General features: G+C 42.4%; 2 protein-coding genes across 2 annotated transcripts in view; both read left to right on the top strand.

Moving 5' to 3' along the window:
- LMNTD1 (lamin tail domain containing 1) overlaps nucleotides 1-6,795 on the top strand; it is a 111,986-nt gene extending 105,191 nt beyond the window's left edge. Inside the window, exon 17 of the mRNA XM_075210449.1 lies at nucleotides 6,170-6,795. Within this exon, the coding sequence (XP_075066550.1) occupies nucleotides 6,170-6,310 (141 nt within the window). The 3' untranslated portion in view covers nucleotides 6,311-6,795. The remainder of the gene's footprint in view (nucleotides 1-6,169) is intronic.
- Nucleotides 6,796-12,879: 6,084 nt separating this feature from the next.
- Nucleotides 12,880-17,038, top strand: LOC142153147 (E3 ubiquitin/ISG15 ligase TRIM25-like). Its single transcript, XM_075210467.1, has one exon. It carries the CDS (start codon nucleotides 12,904-12,906, stop codon nucleotides 14,479-14,481), a length of 1,578 nt encoding a protein of 525 aa, XP_075066568.1. The 5' UTR covers nucleotides 12,880-12,903; the 3' UTR covers nucleotides 14,482-17,038.
- The last annotated feature ends 6,826 nt before the right edge of the window (nucleotides 17,039-23,864 follow it).

The following is a 23,864-nucleotide window of genomic DNA, read 5'->3' as shown; positions in this document are numbered from 1 at the left end:
ACTACTTTACTGATCACCTCCTCTCACTCTCGTCTTCAGGACTTTGCCCGGGCTGCTCCCCTGCTGTGGAACGATCTTCCACGTTCCATCAGGTTAGCATCTACTCTCAAAGGCTTCAAGCGTGCCCTTGAGACTCATTTCTTTATTCAAGTCTATCAGTCCTCCTCCTAACTTTCTTGTCCTGGCTCTCTCCCCTAGTTAGTACCACCCTTTATGTGTCTCCCCCTTCCCTTTAGGTTGTTAGCTCTCATGAGCAGGGCCCTCTTTCCTTGTGTGCTCCTTCTACTGTTCCTTCACCCTCTGTACCTCTTGGCCTGCTTCGCTAGCCCTGTTTTCCCTGTTTTATTAATCTTCGGCCTTCTTCTTGCTGATTTCTACCATCCCTTTCACTATCTGTCAGATATAATCTGATTTGCTTTACCCTGTCACCTGTGTTTGTATATATTTGTGTATCATGTTGTGTCTTGGTTCTGTTTTCTGTATATGTAATGTACGGCACTGCGGACCCTTTGTGGCGCCTTATAAGTCAAAGATAATAATAATAATAATAATATTAATAATAATAATAATATATAAGTCATTTAAGTAGTGTAGAGGCAAATGGGAGGAGAGAATTAGGAGGTGGCTGTAGGAAGAGGCTGCACCAAGAGATGTTTTTTAACTGATTGGTGAGATTACTGCATATGTAGGATAGGTAGAGGTGGACAGACAGTGGGGTGGGGGGGGGGGGGCAGTGGAGAAGTTGGGAGGGAATAAGGCTGTGGGGTTTTATGATGAGATGAGTGCACATTCTTGGGGGAACTGAGGGTGGATTGGGGGGTTTAGAAGAAGGTGGGTGAGGTGTGGTCTGAAATGTGGAGATATCTTGAAAAGTTGAATAGTTTCTATTTTGCCTGTAAAGTAGGTGGCAGAATCATGGGCTGTGTGAGAGGACGGGGGAGGATTTACTAGTGGGCAGAGAAGCAAACTAAAGGTATCAATGAAGCATCGGGAGCTAGTAGACTGAATCCATAGTGGAGGAAGTCAGCGTTGGAGCGAGATTTCCTCTAGGGTCACCCAGCGGTGCGTGAGCACTTTAAAGGTGGCGGAGCTGTTGGGGTGAATGTGCCATTAAGCCACGCCCGCTGTTATGCAATGCCATGAATTTCATTGCCACGCCCCCCCCCTTCCTCCTGCTGTGGTCACATGACTTCTCCTTTGGGATCTCCCGGGGGAGAGAATTTAACAGTAGGCAAATTTTATTAGGTCTGGATCACTAGAGCTGCATTGTCTAGGGCTGCCTAGGGTGTGTTGTTGTAGAAAGAAGCTAGATAGGAGTACTTTTAGTGATGGTGAGAAGTGGATCAGTTCAAGAGTATTTAAATGTCACTGTGTGTTTGGATTTGGGTGCAAGCGGGGGAGCATGAGGTAAGAGACGGCTGAAGGGAAGGAGGTTGTGGTTGTGGTTGAAGACCAAGTTGAGGAAACAAGAGATAGAGCAGAAGTTGGAGAAGACAAGGTCAAGGGAGTGTCTATTATGGTGGGATGGAAATGAATTTTACTAGGAGAGACCAAAGGAGGAGAGTTTTGTGGCTTATCAATTGGAATGTTGACATCACGTAGCATAGGAAATATGTGAGTTCAAAGGAAGAGAAGGGGATGGAGGGTCCAGGGATTATGACTCAGAAGATGCAACATGGAGAACGTAGGATGCCTACTCTTCCACCTTGTCTATCTCTGGGTCTAGGAGTCTGGCTGAGGGAGAGTCTTCCATAGGGCAGAACTGCAGATAACTTAGTGTCAGACGGGGTAAACAAGGTTTATAAGGGGAAGGAGACTGAGGGATTTTGAAGTGAATGGATAATGGACTGATACGATCTTGTTACAAATGGTTCTCATGTTCCAGAGTGCACAGGAAAAGGGGAAGAAGGATTGTGGACTGTATGGGTTTGGAGGTATTGGAAGTACGAAGAGGGAGGGAAGTTGTAGGTTGGAAGGCGGAGTGAGAGCAGATAGTGGAGAGTCCAGGGGCAGTGGTGGAGGTTACTTTGCCACCCCCTGGCTCTGGTGAGGGAGTAAGTCACCTCCATCGCTTTGACTAGTGGTTTGAGACACTGACTGTTGAGCTCAAAGGGTCCAGCAGCCGAATAGAGATGGTAGCCCAGTATTTACCTAAAACAGACTTGTTTTTGGTGTGAGCTATGTGTAATACTAAAACAATGAAAATTAAAAAAAAAAAGGAAATATGTTGGCAAAACTGTTTTAACAAAATGTATTTGGGCCTCAATGCGATCTGAAACAATGTGGGAATCTGACATCAACTCCCCCCCACGAAAATCAATAGCATGAAGGCAATATTAGTAATACAACTAAATACAATAGTAAAATGTGGTTGGAATCCAAAAGTAAATAATACAATGCTATAACACTAACAATCTAATAACAGTAATAACCACTAAAAGAAATCAATGGTGATAGTTCCATTAATGGAAGTGATTGGTCAGAGTTTGTATGTTCTCCCCGTGTTTGTGTGGGTTTCCTCCGGGTGCTCCGTTTTCCTCCCACACTCCAAAAACATACTAGTAGGTTAATTGGCTGCTGATAAAAAAAGGAACATTAGTGTGTGTGTGTCTGTGTGTGTGTATGAGCTAAGAAATTTGGACTGTAAGCTCCAATGGGGCAGGGACTGATGTGAATGACAAATATTCTCTGTACAGCGCTGCGGAACCTGGTTGCGCTATATAAATAGTTGGTGATGATGAGTCTAAGGGCTAGATTTACTAAGCTGCGGGTTTGAAAAAGTGGGGATGTTGCCTATAGCAACCAATCAGATTCTACCTGTCATTTTGTAGAAAGTACTAAATAAATGAAAGCTAGAATCTGATTGGTTGCTATAGGCAACATCCCCACTTTTTCAAACCCGCAGCTTAGTAAATCTAGCCCTAAGTCTCATAGTGTATAACCAGCACAACCAAATTCAAATCATAATATATAATCTATTGAAAGTCAGTAATTCAATAGAGACTAACACCTAAGTGTAATAATATATTAACTGCAAGCAGATATCGTATGGTTACTAATGCAATTCCGGGACATCTTCTTGAACTTGAAGTTGCTTATTGATATAAAACCAGAAATGTTGATTGATTTGAACACGTTTGATCCAAATTTTATCACATCATGAACTAAAAATAAAATTGAGAGTCTTCTATGTAATGGAAGAGAATTCTTCCACTGTGCATACAGTACCTTATATAGAAATTAATTATTAAGGGGTCTATATGTTTGTAACTCTGTTGTAGTGCTTAGGGATCGGTGCAGGTACTGGTAATGATTAATGGGATAACAAGTGTCCTGTTCTCAGGCTGCAGATTTCTGTATAGAGATAAGAGGTAAATAAGGGGTACGGGTAACTATCCTCTGAAACACGGATTACACCATCCTCCTTGGGCACAATCACTGCCATGTTCACCCTGTCCTCTGATCCCTCCACCTCAGTCAGTAGAACGGTCTTGCAGGTCAGGAACTTAGTATAGATCTCCATGACCATCTTCTGTCTGTAAAACCACTCACTCACGAGTTTAGAGACAGAGCTGTAATTCCTCTGCTCCCCAAGACCTGACCCAGCCTATGGGCAGAGATTTGAAGAGCAGAACAATCGCAACTCTGTCTGCACTTTATGACTAAAACTTTCTTTGCCTCACACACCGGTCTCTGAACGAGGAAGAGAGACCAGCAAAGGTGCGGAGTCCGGATAGGTTGTGGCAGCCGTCTGGATGTGGTCCACGCCCCGCAAGTTGGGTACCAGTGGTCTATCGTGTAATAGAATTGAATTATTATCATGTCCAGTGGTCAGGTCATGTTGGGGTGTAGTGTCCTATGTCTGTATACAGTGTAATAGAATTGTATTATGATCATGTCCTACGGTCAGGTCATGTTGGAGGTGTAGACACAGATTTGGTCTCATCCAATTTAGATACTGTCTTTATACTTAAGGTTCTAATATATCTCTGTCTGTTTACACAACAGACAAGAAGAGGAACACTTAGACTTCTCCTCCCAGGAAGTTTCTCCCCACTCTCTGCTCAGCACCAGGCAGGGATACAGATATTACAGGCAGTGCAGAACCTTCACTTCCAGCCTCCAATGCCGCGTCCTCCTGGTCCTACATCCTGGTGACCTGGATACCAGAGACAGGTCAGGAGTGAACCCCCTTATTTTACTATTAATGGCTTTTATTAAACTCTTACTGTAGTGTACACTGCAGGAACTCTACATTGTACACAGCAGCGTACATGAACATGCAAACAGTAGACAGTCAGGACAGCCAATCAATGGAAGGAATCAATCTATCTTCTCCGAATGTTATTGGTTGTCACTGGACCATGTCTGGTTTCTTAGTACACTTTTTGCAGAATATAGAAAAGTATATTTGTACCGAAGAATTCTAAGCCTGATCTCAACCTGATAATATTAAGCCTAACATTTATATAGCGCTAACATTATCTTGAAACTGTATTTGAACCTACTCCAAGTGTTACAATAGACCGGACGTCAGGCCAGACCTTAATACAAGCCTAAAGCTAGTGGCGCCCGGGCACCTTCTGTGCCCACCTATACCAGCCTGGGGAACTTAACACTTACATGCTCTTATTTCCTGCACATAGCGCAGGTTGTGCCCTTGTTACATGCGTGAACGTGTGATATCAGCCACAGTCCTGATCTGTTTGTTCTTTGGAAAAGCTCAGTGACCACTCAGTGAATTTACACTGTACTTGGCAGCCGAATCGTTTATTTCCAGAGACGCCATCTTTGTACACCTAAACCCCATGTTATCATGTGAGAGCAGCTGCAGTGATGTCACAAATGTGTAATTACCTTTTGTGCATTTAAAGCATCCACAGAGAGAAAGACATTGAGTGGGAAAGATGAGATTATATATTATACAAGTTAACCCGTGCATGATACTCATGCATTCTAGAAAATGTTTGTTCCCCGGGGGGGTGTTAGGGCCGGGCGATTTAGGCCCCGCCCCCTTTCCGACTTCTGAGGCTGCCGGGGGCTGCACAGTATGTGCAGGTCCGCTCGGCAGTGACAGGCAGGGACAGTGTGTTTAAAACACAATCAGAGCAGCCGGGCAGCACACTGTCACTGCCAAACGGACCTGCACATACTGTGCAGCCGTCGGCAGCAAACCCCTGCTAGGGGGGGGGCGATTGCCCCGATCGCACCCCCCTGAATCCGCCACTGTACACATGTGTGTTCATGAGGTAAAATTACCTCACGAAAATGAGTTTGACCCCTCAACTCGTCAATAATGTCAGTATACCAAATTTCAGCCCTTTTTGAGGGTTTTTTTCCCACACACACTAAGAATTTAGTAGGTCAGTTAACCCGTGCATGATACTCATGCATTCTAGTCACATCAAGCTACTTAAGGTGTTAAAAACTCCCCACTGTCACCCCCGGCAACCACCAACCACTCCCCACTGTTACCCCCGGCAACCACCAACCACTCCCAACTGTCACTTCTCCTTCAAGAAATATATATATATTTTTTTAAATCTTTATAAACACTTTTAACAATTAACAAATTAAATTAACAAATTAAAAACATCTTAGTATACCAAATTTCAGCCCTTTCTGAATTTTTTTTTCCACACACACTAAGAATTTAGTAGGTCAGTGTATAACTCCGCCCAGGAGGTGGCGCTGCAGCTTGGTTTTATTTTTTCCACACACACACAGACAGACTAACACACGCCACTAGACATTTATATTATAGATAATGTAGCCCCTGTTACAGGATATTACAGTATAATCAGTAGGATTTTTTCCTCCAAATAATGGTTTAATCTCACTGATACTGGTAACAGATTGAACACATGTTGAACACATCTGTAATCTGAAGGTATTTAAGGCAAGAAAATAATAGTATATTACTGTAGTTTTATAGGGTCTTCTTAACACTTATGAGGCTAATTCTAATTCATTCAGTATCTGGCATAACTTCATGTTCTCTTCCTCTCTGTCACATGGGAGGGACGGGGCTGCACTGCTAGAAGCTGAACAATGTCTGTTAGAGGAAAGAGTTGAAGAAATGCATTACGCCTCTGAGATTAATGGTCTTTAATAATTATCAGTGTGTTACTATGCACCAAACTGACGCATTTCACTTTATATTTTGCAGTCTAACTGCCGGGGAGTCCTGTACCTGGGATATTCCTCACCAGCTGGTTCCGTTCTGCAGAAGTTTTTCTCAAGTTCCTCATATAACATCAGGCTGGCGAGTCACGTTTCTCTGGTTCCCACGATCCCGACAAACATCTGATAACTTCGCAATACACAATGGAGGCATGAAGGGATATTTTATATATTACCGGGCTACATTGGTTTATCTTAGCAATGTGACTTTATACTTTGCTGTCGAAATACCCAGATTGAAGACAGAACCCTTTCAGCACCCCCGGGGTATCGGGCCATACGACCGGACGCGTTTTCATTTTTTCTTTATAATTTACTTTCACCTGGAATAACACTTATTAGTGTTTACTCTCTATCATGCACTTTCCTTCTCCCTCAGCAACAAATTCAGCACATTCTAAGTGATTTTTAGATTTTTTGGGGGACAAATTCTACTTCCTTTTTATTTCATAATTGGATTTAATTTTTTTTTCAAATTTGGATGTTACAGCAAAACATGAACAAAAATAGAAAAATATTTTGCTAACTTTATATTGTAACATTTATAGAGATACCTAATATGTGTATTTTATTGCAGATTAGAGTGTTATAATAAATGTTATATATAAATGATGTCTTTGTGTCTTGCCTTATTTATAGAGATGTTCACTGACCCCACTGTTTTGGTTCTGGATCTGGATTAACTTTGTGTTTTGGTTTTGGCAAAACCGCCCTCGCGCGTTTTGGTTTTGGTTTTGGATCTGTATTTTTTTAGAAAAAATAGCTAAAATATGCTAAAATCACATCATTTTGCTCTTTTTTTTGTTCCTACATTATTATTAACCTCAATAAGACTAATTTACAGTCACTTCCAGTCAATTTTGACCACCTCACAGGTCACAATGTTATTTTCATACACTTTCAGACAAAGACTGCAGCGAGCTGGCTGGATGCTAAGCGACAGAGCAACGACACAAACACATGGTAGGTCATAGCACATCTAGGAAACATTTTCACACAGCAGTGGCAGAAAAAAAAAGTGGTGCAAGATGGAATTGTCCTTGGGCCCTCCCACTTATGTAAGATTTTGAAAAGGACATGTACAGTTTAACAAAGCAAGTGCTCCATCGACAAGGAGTGCAACTTTTATGGCTGAAGTGCTTGGTTTGTTTGGACTCCCACAAAACAAGCTAACAATGGGCTTAAGGTACCTAAGCAAACAGTGCTGTTAATGAACTCTACTGTAGCAAGTCATGCACCAGTGGAAGCAGTTCTTGCCAGTGATAAGAAGAAGGCCATTGTCATGCCTGGGCATAAGACCAAAAAATCCACCTCTTATGTGTGGAATTATTTTTACCCAAATCCTGACAGTTGTCTAGCCATTTGCAGCAGTGTAAAGCCACAGTCAGTAGAGGTAGGGACCTTAACCATCTAGGAATCTCATCCATGTTACGCCATTTGAAGTGAGTTCATGGAAAGCTTTTGTGAAGGTCAGAAACATATGCAAAGAAAAAACAACAAGCAGTCCAGCATCAGCTACCTCCCTTCTCTCATCTAGATCCCAGCACCTGCAATCTACACCCCCAACACCTTCATCATCAATATCCTCACATGTGATCGGAGTTAGTCCTGCATCCAAGTTTCTAGGGTGAGATGACTCCTCCCCTATCCAGGACTACTCAGAAGAATCCTTGAGCGTTAGGCCCACTGCTGCTGCTTCTGTTGCTGGGGGTGGATCTTCAACCCAGAAGCAGACCAAGAAGATGACTACTAGTATTTTACAACAATTGACTGTTAAACAATCCTTTGCAAGAGGAAGCAAGTACGGCAGCTGTCAACAAGTCGCACAGCGGATAACAGACGCCTAGGCGACTATGCTAGTATTAGATCTGCATCCAATATCCACTACTAATGCAGCAGGAATAAGGCAGTTAATTGAGGTCCTATGTCCCCGTTACCAATTTACATCTCAACACCATTTTACTAGACAAGCAATTCCTCACCTGCACCCGGAGGTTACAAAAAAGAAAATTAATTGGCTACAAATTGCCATTCTACCCACTGTACACTTAACGACAGATATGTGGACAAGTGTAACTGGGCAAACTAAAGTTTATATGACTGTGACAGCCCACGGGGTTGGTAAATCGCCTTCAGCAGCAGAAACAGCAGCAGCATCTAACAAACAATGCCAGATCTTTCAGAGGCAGCTATTCTGTGTATCATCTGCTTCACTAAGAGGCATATTATTATTATTATCGTAGATTTGTAAGGCGCCACAGCGCCGTACAGTAGGGTAGACAAGGACATACATAAAACAGGATATACGTAAAACAAGAAAAGATAAGACAGACAAAATGAATGGAGACATGAAAACAAAGGGTATGGAGGACCCTGCTCATTAGAGAGCTTACATTCTAAAGGGAAGAGGGCACAGCTGAAACAAGAGGAGCGAGTGTGGCTCAGAATGGAGATAGGGACAGTTGTGAGGGTGCATTAGTGTGAATAGTGTTATCGAGGATAAGGTCACCTCTAAAAAAGAGATGGGTTTTCAAAGAGCATCTAAAGATTTGAAGGCTGTGGGAAAGTCTGATTGAGAGTGGTAGGGAATTCAATAAGTCGGGAGCAGCACGGGAGAAGTCTTGGAGGCGGGAGTGAGAGGTGGTTATCAGAGACAGGATAAGGTGCAGGTCAGAGGTAATACAGCTGACAACTTGTTTGAAAAACTAAGGGATGTCATTGCAACATGGCTTATCCTGCTTGGACTCTCCTGAGGATATGTGACTTCTGATAACACCACCAATATTGTTAGAGCATTAGAGCGGAGGGAATTCCATCACATTCCCTGTTTTGCTCACGCAATCAACTTGGTGGTACAGAACTTTTTAAACAATGACAATGACATGCAGGAGATGCTGTCTGTGTCCAGAAATATTTAGGGTAATTTTTGGCATTCTGCAACAGCATGTAGCAGAATGCAGCAGCTGTAAGAAGAATAGAATTTAGGGGGAATGTACTTTAGTCCAGCGCAGTGGAGAATACTTTCCGTGTTCTGCAAGGTGCTGAAACCACTCAAAGTAGTTACCTGTGAAGAGAGTGCTGACACTGTTAGCTTGAGTCAAGTGATTCCCCTAATTAGACTTTTTGAAAAGCAGCTAGAGAAATTGAAGGAGGAAATGAAACAAAGCAATTCAGCCGGGCCGGCTCGGTACTTTTGCGCTTTTTCGGAATTGAAAACGAGGCAAAACGTCATCGTTACGTCGTCGGATCTCGGATCTCACGAGTTTTTAAATCTATAAATACCGCCCTCCACGGCAATCTAGCGCCATTTGAAAGAGGGACACAAAAGGGGTAGCACAGTGTATAGAGCAGTTGGGCAGCCAAATAGATAGAATTGAAAGAGGAGGGGGTAGCAGTGTTCAACAAAGTCTACATTGACATTCAGGAGAACTCTATTGATCCATTGCTAATTCTCATTGCAGAAAAATACAAATACTAGTGCTGGCAGGGTTGGTGTAATTCTTCAGTCAAACTCTACTGTGTAATATAGGTAACGCACAAAGAGGAGAGCTCCTTTGCTAATTCTCATTGCAGAAAAATACAAAATACTATTGCTGGCAGGGTTGGTGTAATTCTGCAGTCAAATTCTTCTGTGTTATATAGGTAATGCACAAAGAGGAGAGCTCCATTGCTAATTCTCATTGGCTTTTCTTCTGACTTTGCAGTCAAATTGTTTGGTATTATATAGGTTACACACAAAGAGAAGAGCTCCATTGCTCCATTGCTAATTGCCATTGCTGAAATACAAATACTAGGCCTTGCAGGCTTTTCTTCTGACTTTGCAGTCAAATTGTATGGTGTTATATAGGTTACACACAAAGAGAAGAGCTCCATTGCTAATTGCCATTGCTGAAATACAAATACTAGGCCTGGTAGGCTTTTCTTCTGAATTTGCAAAGTGTATGGTGTTATCAAAATGGATTCACAGCAGTACACAGAAGAGCAGGAGCACCAAGCAGCTGCTGGCACCAGTCATAATGATAGTAATCCCTCTACATCATCTCGTAAAGCCTATGTAAAAGTGCATAGTGTTTTTAAGTCAGGGAAACAAAAATGTAAAAAAACACCTTTTACCTTGGTCAAGAAAAAAAGAGCTGTAATCCAGGCAAAGTTATCTGCAGAATAAAATAAAATTGCCAACATGCCATTCTATACACGCAGTGGCAAAGAAAGAATGAGGCCTTCGCCTTTCTCTTTGAGTGCAAGTTCTGCAACTGTCACTGAGGCATCTTCTTGTAAGGTCAGTTGAGACCAAGCAAGACCTTGTCATTCGGACTCCAAAAGTGGTGCCCAAATACTTTTACGTGTAAAAGCCAAGATGGAAGAAAATAGCAAGGTGTTAGAGGAAAATGTAAGTTCAGATTCAGAAATAACACAAATCCCTGAGGAGAGTCCATGCACGAGTGCTATGTATAAGTATGACCATTCTGATAGTTTTCTCTCCCGCCGCTCTGTCTCTGCAGTCTCCCTCCAACAGTCACTACATTGGCTCCCCATACCCTACAGAATTAAATTTAAACTCCTCACCCTCACCTTTAAAGCTCTTAGTCAATCTTCCCCTCCCTACAGCTCCAATCTCATCTCTACCTACACTCCTACCCACCCCCTCCATTCTGCCTGTGACCGCCGCCTCACTACTTCACTGATCACCTCCTCTCACTCTTGTCTTCAGGACTTTGCCTGGGCTGCTCCCCTGCTGTGGAACGATCTTCCATGTTCCATCAGGTTAGTATCTACTCTCAAAGGCTTCAAGCGTGCCCTTAAGACTCATTTCTTTATTCATGTCTATCAGTTCTCCTCCTAACTTCCTTGTCCTGGCTCTCTCCCCAAGTTAGTACCACCCTATTTGTGTCTCCCCCTTCCCTTTAGGATGTAAGCTCTTATGTGCAGGACCCTCTTTTCTTGTGTGCTCCTTCTACTATTCCATCACCCTCTGTACCTCTTGGCTGCTTCCCTAGCCCTGTTTTTCCTGTTTTCTTAAGCTTCGGCCTTCTTCTCGCTGATTTCTACCATCCCTTTCACTATCTGTCTCAGAAATTATCTGATTTGCTTTACCCTGTCACCTGTGTTTGTATATATTTTTGTATCATGTTGTGTCTTGGTTCTCTGTTTTCTGTATATGTAATGTACGGCGCTGCGGACCCTTTGTGTAAGTCAAAGATAATAATAATAATAATAATAGTGTACCTATACAGAAGGCCCCTTTCAGCATTTCTGAAGGTGTGTGCCTGAACAGCCCGAGTGTAGCCGGTGATACACCAATTGAGAATGCCACTTTGGAATTGGACTTCTGTAATGGTGGATTCCAGCGGTGATGAATTAATAATGTGTGAAGATGATGTACGCACTGATGTGGATGAGGATGAGGATGATGACTACAACATCTTGCCACAGTAGAGTTCATTAACAGCACTGTTACCTTAGGTGCCTTAAGCCCATTGTTAGCTGTTTTGTGAGAGCCCAAACAAACCAAGCGACCTGTGAGGTGGTCGGAATTGACTGCAAATGACTTGAAATTAGTGTTATTGAGATTAGTAATAATGTAGGATCAAAGAAAGAGCAAAATTATGTGATTTTAGCATATTTTAGCAATTTTTCTAAAAAAATACAGATCCAAAACCAAAACCACTTCATGGGGGTCAGTGAGCATCTGTAGTACTTGTGCACCTATTAAACAATCTCTGTATTTACATTTCCATTGCATTGTTATTTCTATGCTACTGCTTATTGCTGCACCATCTCACATGTTATTATTGTCATTTGTATTCAATTGCTATACCGAAGCTTCATGCTTATTCCTTTTCCCACCTTTGTGGCACAAGGGGGAGGGAGGACTGAATTAATACATGTGAAAGTCACGTGTTCCATATAATATGTAATTTAAAGACTAACAAAAATGCAGAATATAAATGCAAAATAAACTAAACAGAAATATTGGTTGTTTTCCCCTTTAAATATGAAATTGGAATCTTCTTTATTGCTGTAGTCCAGATGGAAATGTCCATTAAGTAATAAGAACAGATGACAGTGGCTCCATATAATATAGCCATGACTGTACTGGATTAAGTAGTATCAGCTACAGGCATCAGTACACAATCAGCCTATCAGAAGCAGCTAGATAATATTGCTGATCACCATAATTATTACATATATTTGGACCCGCCTACCAGTTATCACAAGAGATAGATGTCCTAAAACGTGTATCTGCGGATGTGTCCACGTCTAATTGTGTCGCAATACTGTGATCACACTGTACTTAAATGACATATGTCTGCCCACATTCCACCTCTCCGGCCGTAAGGAGACGCAAGCTGCAGTGTGCAAATAGGGGTATACTTACTGCTTTCTGGTGCACATGCGCAATACGGAAATGTATATCTTACTTAAAAATGTAATGCAGCTCTAGATGAGCACCAGTATCTTCTAGACAAAGACGTACCCTTGTTCCTCCAATAGATATAGTTTGCAAATTAAGAATAGCTTTTAAACGTACTGGCCGTGTCCCTCAGATTATGTCTATAGGATCAATACAGTCCCGGTAGAAGTTGTGAGGTAACTGAGCCTATAGATTTAATGTGAGTGACAAGCTCAGCTTCGTCCTGTGTGGAGAATGTGAAACACACCCACTGGTGTCTGAGTGTCAGAGACTTTCACTTTCATTTCTCTCTTCTACTGTCAGCGATGGCGTCTGCTGATCTGAGACAGGAGCTGGACTGTTCCATCTGCCTGAACATTTATACAGATCCTGTATCACTGAGATGTGGACACATCTTCTGCCAGGTCTGTATTGAGCATGTGCTGGATACACAGGAGGGGTCTGGAGTTTATACCTGTCCTGAATGCAGAGCAGAGTGTCAGGAGCGTCCTGCACTGATAAGGATCATACCATTGTGTAACATAGTGAAGAGTTTCCTGTCTACTCGGCCAGATCAGGAGCAGACTGGGATCTTCTGCACTTACTGTATTCACTCTCCTGTACCTGCTGCTAAATCCTGTCTACATTGTGACGCTTCTCTGTGTGATAATCACCTGAGAGTACACAGCAAGTCAGCAGAACACGTCTTATGTGATCCCACCACTTCCCTGGGGAACAGGAAATGCTCCGTCCATAAGAAGATCCTGGAGTATTACTGCACTGAGGACGCTGCCTGTATCTGTGTGTCCTGCTGTCTGATCGGGGAACACAGAGGACATCAGATGGAGTCACTGGATGAGGCCTCTGAGAAGAAGAAGGAGAAGCTGAGAAATGTTCTGCAGAAACTGACCACAGAGAGAGAGGAGACTGAGAAAAGAGTCCAGAGTCTGCAAGAGCGCAGGAGAGAAGATCAGGAAAATGCAGCTGGTGTAACAGAGAGAGTCACTGCCCTGTTTAGAGACATCAGGAGACAGTTGGAAGACCTAGAGAAGAGAGTCCTGAGTGAGATCTCCAGGCAGGAAGAGAGCGTTTCACTCTCAGTCTCTGATCTGATCCAGCAGCTGGAAATAAAGATAGACGAGCTGTCCAGGAAGATGCGTCACATTGAGGAGCTGTGTAACATGTCTGATCCAGTGACTCTATTACAGGAACCAGACACAGGTGACTTGTGTGATACAGAGGGCAGAGAGAGACATGATGACCAGATCCATGGTGTAGGAGATCTGGATGTGGGTCTTATCTCAGGGAAATTACACACAGGATTATCTGATATAATAACAGATATAAATGTATGGATCTATGTGCAGGAAGCTACAGACATATTACTGGATGTAAACACAGCTGGTAATAATATACATATATCAGATGACAGGAAAACTGCATCCTGGTCAGATATAAACCAGAAACGTCCAGAAACACCAGAGAGATTTCAGTGTAATCAGGTAATAAGCACCAGGAGATTTTCCTCAGGGCGACATTACTGGGAAGTGGATGTCAGAAAACCAGGGTGGAGGGTAGGGATGTGTTATCCCAGTATAGACAGGAGAGGAGGTCAGGCAGGCATTGGATGTAATAACAAGTCCTGGTGTTTGGATAGGTATAATAATCAGTATTCAATGATACATGACAATAAAGTGATCAAGTTACCTGACAATATTCCCTATGATAGAGTGAGGATATATCTGGATTATAAGGCTGGACAGATGTCCTTTTATGCTCTGTGTGACCCGATCAGACACTTACACACCTTCACTGCCACCTTCACTGAGCCCCTTCATGCTGCATTATGTGTATGGAGAGGTTGTATAAAGATATCTGGGAGAGTTGGGAAATGGGAGAAATAATCATAATAAATCTGCCCAGAGACTGGTGACATAACATGAAGGGAAATCTTATTGGTGGAAAATGTAACTGATAAATTGAAACAGTGGGTGGAGCTACAGCTGAGCCCCTCCTCCTGTGTTACACTAGGCATTAGGTAACTAGATGTAAATATGTCATCTTTCCTATATGTTTTCCATTATTAGTACAGTATTATATGTCACCTGTTCATTGACTATTGTCAGTAATGGGATACAGTGGATAAATTGCACTGAAGTATACATAAAATTTTCTTAATTACCATGATACAGGCATAGTGACGTCTCTGGATAGAGGTGATAGGTTAATAATTGAAAATGTACTATTTTGAGGCTATATAATGTTAATAAAAGTGAGACCTATCTTTTTAAAATTACGCTTTGAATTTACTTTCCATTCTGTAATTCTGAATAGAGCTATAATTAAAAATTCACAACAGTTACTGAAAAGTTATTTTGTATTATTGTAATATGTACAGAGAGTTCTATAACTAATAAATAGTCTATGAGAGATACCACCCGGCTATAATATCTCCTGTGTCTATTACCTAGGTTTGTCGTTGTGCCATTTGTTTTATCCTTAGTGAACTCGATGTTGTCCTGGTGAACTCAGTATTCCATATTATTTGTGACTGCATAGAGCCCAACTGTCCTACATAGCAGTAAACTGCTGGGGAAAGGGAATATTAGATTCACCCACAACTTCATCATTTTATTGATGTCATTTTCCATAGACACCATTTGTAGAAGAGCCGTTAGATACACTCTGTTAGAGAATGCTTCTAACCAATGATTACAACTTATTATACCATAGTTTCCTACGCTTCCTGAATGTCTGTCTCGAATTAGCGTGAGACCTCCCAGTCTGAGAGATCAGACAATTCTTCTGGAGAGAGCTTAATGTACCTGACATGGCCCACCCAAGTTATAAAAGTAAAATAATAAAAACATGTCTCTACCCCCCCACCAGTCACTATCTAGCCACCACAAAATAAACTTAAAATGTATAATATATCTTTGTCTCAGACCCTAAGTGTCTGACCATGAACAAAATACACATATTTAGTATCCCTGTACTCACAAGAACCAACCGATTCAATTTTGGGTAAATTTTTTGGGGTTGCTTAAATTTCTAAAAGTAGATTTGACTCACGTTGAAAACTGATGGTTATAGTCCCGGGATGTGTCAGGATGACCGAGTGTCCAATATAACTCCAATATATTGTTTAATTGATTAATTTAGCTGTATATCATGAAAACATTTTTTCTCTGGTTTTGTTTCAAAATATTGCCTTATTGTCATAGCAGCTGTCCATCAAGCCTATTTAAGGCACATTTGGGTGTGGCTCACAAGCCAGCCCTTGCTAGATGTAAACCCCTATACCTGAGAGGTGACTGCATCTGATTTTTAACTGCATTTTAATGGTGTTTAAAGCATATAGGTCAGTGTAGGACCTGCATATAATGAGGTGCCCTTGACGCTGGGATGCAGGCTTAAATGTTTTGATCAAAATATGAACTAATACCTCATGTTTTCCTTTTGCTAGACACACACATATATGCAGTGTAAAGGATAAGTGCTGACAACTGTCTTTTTGTTTTGTATCATGAAAACATGTCTAAAACATCAAATACATCATAATGAGTTAAATATATTAATATTTTCATAAAAACATAAATATTTTATTAGTGTAGGGGGAGTGGGCAATCAGATCCTGACACCTCACTTACATGCGACTGGTAACAATAGTAGCCTATATCGTGTGCACATGACGGGAAAGGACTTCAGACTCATGTTTGTGAACATAGCCCAGCATCATACCGATTACGTACTTTTAACACCTCCCAATATCCCACAACATTATTGGCATAACTTAAGGTGAACCTGGTGCCCATTGCTGTTCCTTTCTTTTGTATATAAAATTGTATCTCTAAGATAGCCTTCATTTCACTCATCAGGGGTTGGAGATGGTGATCCAAGAAATGGGATAAATTGGATGTGATAGATTCTGTGCCAGCCATTATTGGTCTACTGGGAGGTTGACTTAGAATTCTGTGAATCTTGGGTAACACGTATAGTACTGGCACGGCTGTTTTTTCCTATTAAGGTTTTAGGTAAAGCTGAATGAAGATTCATGCAAATATGATATACTTGTAAATCAATTTAATATGGCTTGCAGATGTGTTTATTTGCTCATATTACAAAATGTCATCACCTTATAATACTTTCAAGTATGTTTAGCTAATGCTAAGGTGTAGGGTAATTTTCTATGCTTGTTGATGTAGTTGTATCTTGATAAATTAAACTAGTAGCATCCTGTCACTGGTTGTCTTTTTTATCTTAACCAATGATACATAAAGTTGGTATGCCATTTAAATATATGAGGAGGATTGTTTTCTGTATGTTAATATCTATTATCTGTAGTGTATAAATTTCTGCTGTGTTTCATTTTCTTGTTCAATCTTAAATGCACCCTGCACTTGTTGAAAAGTCAATACCATTTGCTATAGCATTTTAATAAACTTTACCAGATTATTTACATTTTTTGGGCTTATCAAATTATTGACAAATTAACCCATGATCAATAACTATGATCATTTTCACTACCATATACTATTTTCCTATTACAGAAATAGCTGAATTTTATACATTTCTGTTGTGGTCATTTGAATAAATTAGTTCTAATAATTTTAGTGGGATTACTTTCTGTGACAGGACTATCAAAATGGCCATTGATCTCCATTTTGTTGTTTTCACACTTTTCTGCGTGTATTGTAAAATGCTGATCTGATCAAAGGCTGGGCCGAGATGTCTCCACTTGTTTTGCCAAGTGCTTTCTGCACATGTGCAAATAATGTATCTTTCTTATCAGTAATGCACCAATAGAGAGTGTGTAAATATGTTCACACCCTTATATGTAAGTTGATTCCAAGACCCTTTGTTCTCTGAGTATAAAAGCTGGAATGCAGCCAGAGAGACCCTCGCCTCATGACTGGTCCTCGATGCAGAAAGGTGCCTCTGTTTATCCAGCTTTTCTGTGAACGGAGGAGTCCTGGAATTTGACTGTTATTTGAACATATGAGATTCAAATATTAAAAGCTAAGTATTAGTTCACTTTCACTTTTCTATTATGTTCATTGTAAAAATAAATATAAACTTTTCAATAACTTTTGAGTCATTAACTCTTTGAAACCAAAAGAACCTCGTTTAACCTGGAACACCTTCTAAAACTCCATTTATACCTTGATCCTCAAGTTGTCTTAAGATCTCCTTATTGTAATCATCTGTATTTCTGACCCCCATGCCCATAGGCTGGCTGGTATTTCTTAGCCTAGGGGGGGCAATACCTGGCTCCACAGCCTATTACGAAAATTTAAAGGAAAATATGCAGGTGACCCAGCCCAAGATAGCCCACTATGGGACCGACTCAGGGGGGCAGTTGCTCCCCTGCCCCTCAGCCCAGTTAGTCCCTGACTATGCCTAATCTTTCCAATAAAAAATACTTTAGTAGTATTTATTTAAAATGCTCTTGTGACTTATGTAACACATGAATGAGGCTACAAGTGTTCATATGCCTCTAGGAAACAAAAACTTTACACCCAACGCGTTTCACCCACCCACAGCTCAGATCCTGGTATATGAACACTTATTCCAGGATCTGAGCATTTGGAGGGGTTGCTACTACAATCATCCCAGGAGACGTCATGCTTTAATACCATGCATAATATCATCTGTTTCTGTTAGGAGTCCATCCATATATTTGATGTGCCCTAGGATATGTTTTTATATTTTATATATTTTTTTATGCCATTAAAATGTAATATTTACAATATAACACAAAACATACATTTCCCCCCTTTTTTTCTGATGCTTGATATATATACTGGGGAGATGTTCATCGCTGAAACAACTGTATTCTGGATATTGAAAAATTCCAAATATACAATGCTTTGAATATTTCTATGGTGTATAGGTAGTAGGTAGACAGACAATGGGAGTTTGGAGATGAAGGTGATAATCACATTGGATATACTCAAAAAGGTGTTTTGATAAGCACAGAAAATAATTTATTTTTGTAAGTGCACCCCCTTAGGGGGGAGGAACTGCTGGAGCAATTGAGAATAACATCACTAACAACACAAAGTTCATACTCACACACACACACACACACAGGTCAATTTGATAGCAGACATTTAACCTACCAGTATGTTTTTGGAATGTGGAAGGAAACTTGAGCACCTGGAGGAAAACCCACACAAACACGGGAAGAACATACAAAAAACACACAGATAAGGCCATGGTCGGGAATCGAACTCATGACCCCAGCGCTGTGAGGCAGAAGTGCTAACCACTGATTAGGAATCAGACTAGCCCCTTGGTTGGAGCAAGAGAAAAACAAGTAACTTTGAGATGCCCAGAGCTTGAATCGGACATGGCAGCGTATGCTGGGGTTTGGCACGCGTCTACTGTAAATTCACTAGGGCAAAACGCCCCTCAGTTCACTCCCAAAAATCGTAGGCTGTAGTATGTGTCCTTTGCACTCCCTGGGGCACGGAACAGGACTGCGTTCATGGACGTTCCTGACAGTTCTGGGCATGCGCAGAGTGATTTTGCGTACGATATGCTCAAATTTGGCAGATACCTGCTTTTAACTAAGGGCCCAATGTCCTCAATTAAAGTCATGAACATTGTCATGAGAATCCCAGCAGTGATGGGGTTTAAAAATAAGGAGAAAGTTAAGGATTATTTTTACAACAGGATCAGTATATGTATATAAAGGAAAGAAATATAAGTATTTAAGAATAAGTATATCATAAAGGCGGTGAGACTGGATATATCAGTTCTATGCCCTCAGGAGGCTGCTTATGAAAAAATGTCGTCAGTACAGTATATTGACTTTGTTTTTCGATTCTCCTTTGTGACTCTGTGTGGATACAGTTAATACTTGTGTACACCCCTCCTTGCAGGTGTATATATAGCCCATTGGAGCTTACAGTCTAAATTCCCTAACATACCTCCTTCAGCATCTCTCTCTGTCCCCCTCCTTCAGTGTCTCTCTGTCCCCCTCCTTTAGCGTCTCTCTGTCCCCCTCCTTCAGCGTCTCTCTGCCCTCCTCCTTCAGTGTCTCTCTGTCTCCCTCCTTCAGTGTCTCTCTGTCCCCCTCCTTCAGCGTCTCTCTGTCCCCCTCCTTCAGCGTCTCTCTGTCCCCCTCCTTCAGTGTCTCTCTGTCCCCCTCCTTCAGTGTCTCTCTCTGTCCCCCTCCTTCAGTGTCTCTCTATCCCCCTCCTTCAGTGTCTCTCTCTTCCCTCCTCCTTCAGTGTCTCTCTCTGCCCCCCCCTTCAGCACGTCTCTGTCCCCCCTTCAGCGTGTCTCTGTGTCCCTCTTCTTCAGTGTCTCTGACCCCCCTTCAGCGTGTCTCTCTGCCCCCCTCCTTCAGCGTGTCTCTCTGCCCCCCTCCTTCAGCCTGTCGCTCTGTGCCCCCTTCAGCCTGTCGCTCTGTACCCCCTTCAGCCTCTCTGTGTGTCCCCCTTCAGCGTCTCTCTGTCCCCCTTCAGTGTCTCTCTCTGTACCCCTTCAGCCTCTCTGTGTCCCCCTTCAGCCTCTCTGTGTCGCCCTTCAGCGTCTCTCTCTGTGTCCCCCTTCAGCCTCTCGGTGTCCCCCTTCAGCCTCTCTGTGTCCTCCTTCAGTGTCGCTCTGTCCCCTTTAGCCTTTCTGTACCCCACTTCAGCATCTCTCTCTGTCCCCCTTCAGCCCCTCTGTATCCCCCTTCATGGTGTCTCTCTGTCCCCCTTTATGGTGTCTCTCTGCCCCCCTTCATGGTGTCTCTCTCTGTCCCCTTCATGGTGTCTCTCTGTCTCCTTCATGGTGTCTCTCTGTCCCCTTTCATGGTGTCTCTCTGCCCTCCTTCATGGTGTCTCTCTCTGTCCCCTTCATGGTGTCTCTCTCTGTCCCCTTCATGGTGTCTCTCTCTGTCCCTTTCATGGTGTCTCTCTCTGTCCCCTTCATGGTGTCTCTCTCTGTCCCCCTTCATGGTGTCTCTCTCTGTCCCCTTCATGGTGTCTCTCTCTGTCCCCTTCATGGTGTCTCTCTGCCCCCCTTCATGGTGTCTCTCTCTGTGTCCCTTCATGGTGTCTCTCTGTGTCCCTTCATGGTGTCTCTCTGTGTCCCTTCATGGTGTCTCTCTGTGTCCCTTCATGGTGTTTCTGTGTTCTTTCATGGTGTCTCTGTGTTCTTTCATGGTGTCTCTGTGTTCTTTCATGGTGTCTCTCTGTGCCCCCTTCACTTCCTTTACTTACCTGCTTTCCTGGACGTCTTATCTGCTGCTGCTTCTTCTCACTGAGGGTGACGGACGTGATGACGTCACGCCCGGCAGTCAGTGAGGAGGAGGATCCGGCGCTGGATGATGGGTACGTTTTTTTGGGGTTTTTTTTTTCTTCTTCTTTTTCTTGCTAGGGATCGCGGCACCCCTGTGACAGCACACTTTGGGAACCGCCGCTCTAGAACATTGACTGACATGGTGGGCGGAGTTACGGGCAGTAGGGGGCAGTGTAAAACAGACTTGGGTGCTGAAGACTACAGACAGGAAGTGACATCATTTCTCGCAGAAATTCTGGGTTTTGGAGCCATAATCACAGGAAGAAGACGCCAGAGAGAGAAGTGTGTCTGAGTAGGACGGAGATGCGGCCATATTATGGTCAGCAGCCATACACAGGGAGGTCACCTGTCACCAGGAACCAGTGTCTGCCAACCACAGGGAAAGAAGCACACAGCCAGCCCTCTTGCTGTAAGCCTGAGTGTCCTGAAGTGGATGAGAACAGCAGGACGACTTTACAGTTGCCCCATACACTGAGAATTACTGTCTGCTACAGCAGGAACATTCCTCACACTAATCTAATATAGATTGTGACCTTCTTACTAACATAAGTCAATCAAGTTTAACCTATTTTGGATCTCCAGCGATCCCTCACATATATTTGAAATTGATCCAGAGTAAGCAACCGCCAATCTGTTTCAAATTTGAAAATCCCCCCAGACTCAATATTGCAGTCCTATTTTTACCCTATATCCACTACTATCCTTCATTTTAATTAATGGTCGTATCCCTGGATACACTTTTCCGCTAAAAATTTGTCTAACCCTTTCTTAAACATATCTATTGAATCTGCCATCACAACCTTCCCTGGCAATTATATTATATTATATTTTGACTGCCCTTACTGTAAAGAACCCCTTCCTTTGCTGGTTGTGAAATTTCCTCTCCTCTAACCTTAGGGGGTGACTGCATGTCCTGTGTATGGTCCTTGGGGTAAAAAGTTCCCATGAAAGTTCTCTGTGTTTGTACATAGTAATCATATCTCCTCTTAGACGCCTCTTTTCTAAAGTAAACATGGCTAAACTGGCTAACCTTTCCTCATAACTTAATGACTCCATACCCTTTATCAATTTTGTCGCCCTTCTCTGAACCCTTTTTAGTTTCAAATTATCTTTTTTATAGAGTGGTGCCCAGAACTGTACTCCATATTCAAGATGAGGTCTTACCAACGATTTATATAGTGGCAAAATTACACTGTCTTCCCTTGCATCTATGCCCCTTTTTATGCATGCCAATACTTTGTTTGCCCTTGCAGCTGCTGCTTGACATTGAGCACTATTGCTAAGTCTACTGTCTACGAGCACTCCCAAATCCTTTTCCATTATAGATTCTCCTAAATTAATTCCATTTAATTTATAGATTGCATTCTTGTTTTTGATCCCTAAACCTCATATTCCCTTTGGCCGCCCAAACCTCCAGTTTATTTAAGTCCCTCTGTAGAGAAGCTACATCTTGCTCTGATTTTATTACCTTACAGAGTTTAGTGTCATCTGCAAAAATAGAAATTTTACTCTCTAAACCATCACCAAGGTCATTAATAAATATATTATAAAGGAGTGGCCCCAGCACGGAACCATGAGGTACTCCACTTAAAACTTTTGACCAATTAGAAAATGTTCCATTTATCACAACTCTCTGTTCACTATTCTCTAACCAGTTTTTGATCCAAGTACAAATGTTGTTTCCTAGACTGTCAGGCGCCGCCCCGCACTCTTACCTAGTGCCGGGACGGATGCCTTCCCGATAGCCACTCGTTCCGTTGCTAGGCAACGGGACGTCACTTCCGCCCCCACCAGAGGTTCGGGCGCACCCTAATGGCGCCAGAGACAGGTTTAAATAATGATCATGATGCACTGATTGGCGGAGAGGAGGAGGCGGTGATTGGAGAAGGCAGCGGCGTCCCGTTGCCCAGCAACGGAGCGAAGGGCAGGGCGCATGCGCCCGAAATTACAGAGGAAGCCGGAAGCTGCCGTCAGGAGGTCAGATGTCCGTTCCCCGTCTGACAGGAGATCAGCGGGGACGGCGTCTGACAGTTCCTGTTTGTTATCCTGGTTCTGACCCTCGGCTTCCTGATGATTCTTCTGCCTCATCCTTCTGTACTTCACTGCCTGCACGGATTTGACCCCGGACTGTTCACTACATTTTGTTCACGTTACCTCGCTGGTGGCTACCTGGGAGAACCGCGACCGACAAGTCTCAGCAGCTAAGTCCAAAACTTCTTGCGGGGTTCCCTGGTGAAGACCTGGGGCGTGGTTAGACTCCGCGCCTCCTTGCGTAGCAGTGCCAATACCAGCAGGTAAGGCCTTCCAATTATCTAGTTTGTGACATAGACCCAGTTCCCTTATTTTGTAAACCAACCTCTTGTTTGGCACTGTATCAAAGGCCTTTGCAAAATCTAAGTAGACCACATCTACTGTGCTGCCCTGGTCTAAGTTCCCGCTAACTTTCCCATAGAAACTAATTAGACTAGTTTGACATGGCCTATCCCTCACAAATCCATGTTGATTCCCACTAATAATCTTATTGCGCACCAAGTAATCCTGAATACTATCCCTTAATATACCTTCCAGTATTTTCCCCACTATTGATGTCAGGCTTACAGGTCTATAATTCCCTGGTTGTGATCTCGTCCCCTTTTTAAACAATGGTACCACATCTGCTATTCGCCAATCCCTTGGTACTGAGCCTGATGAGATTGAATTTATGAAAATTAAGAATAGAATAGCGGTCTAGCTATTTCTGAGTTTAGCTCCATAAGAACCCTTGGGTGTATGCCATCTGGACCTGGAGCTTTATTTATCTTATTATTCTTCAGTCGCCTTTGAACTTCTTCCTCTGTCAACCAAGTATTAATTAATGGCACAGTTTAATTTCCATTTTTATGTATTATTCCTACCATTTGTTCCTCTCTAGTAAATACTGAAGAAAAGAAAGTGTTTAATATCTCTGCTTTTTTCTTAGTATCATTTATCATATTCACCCATCTCACTTCTT

This window comes from Mixophyes fleayi, chromosome 4, assembly GCF_038048845.1.
Source record: "Mixophyes fleayi isolate aMixFle1 chromosome 4, aMixFle1.hap1, whole genome shotgun sequence".
Lineage (NCBI taxonomy): Eukaryota > Metazoa > Chordata > Amphibia > Anura > Limnodynastidae > Mixophyes > Mixophyes fleayi.
Note: the sequence above shows the minus strand (reverse complement) of the source record. Positions and strands in the feature narration are given on the sequence as shown.

Bases quoted from the DNA above. Each gene is read 5' to 3' on its own strand.
- LOC142153147 (XM_075210467.1), top strand. From the start codon at position 12,904: ATGGCGTCTGCTGATCTGAGACAGGAGCTGGACTGTTCCATCTGCCTG.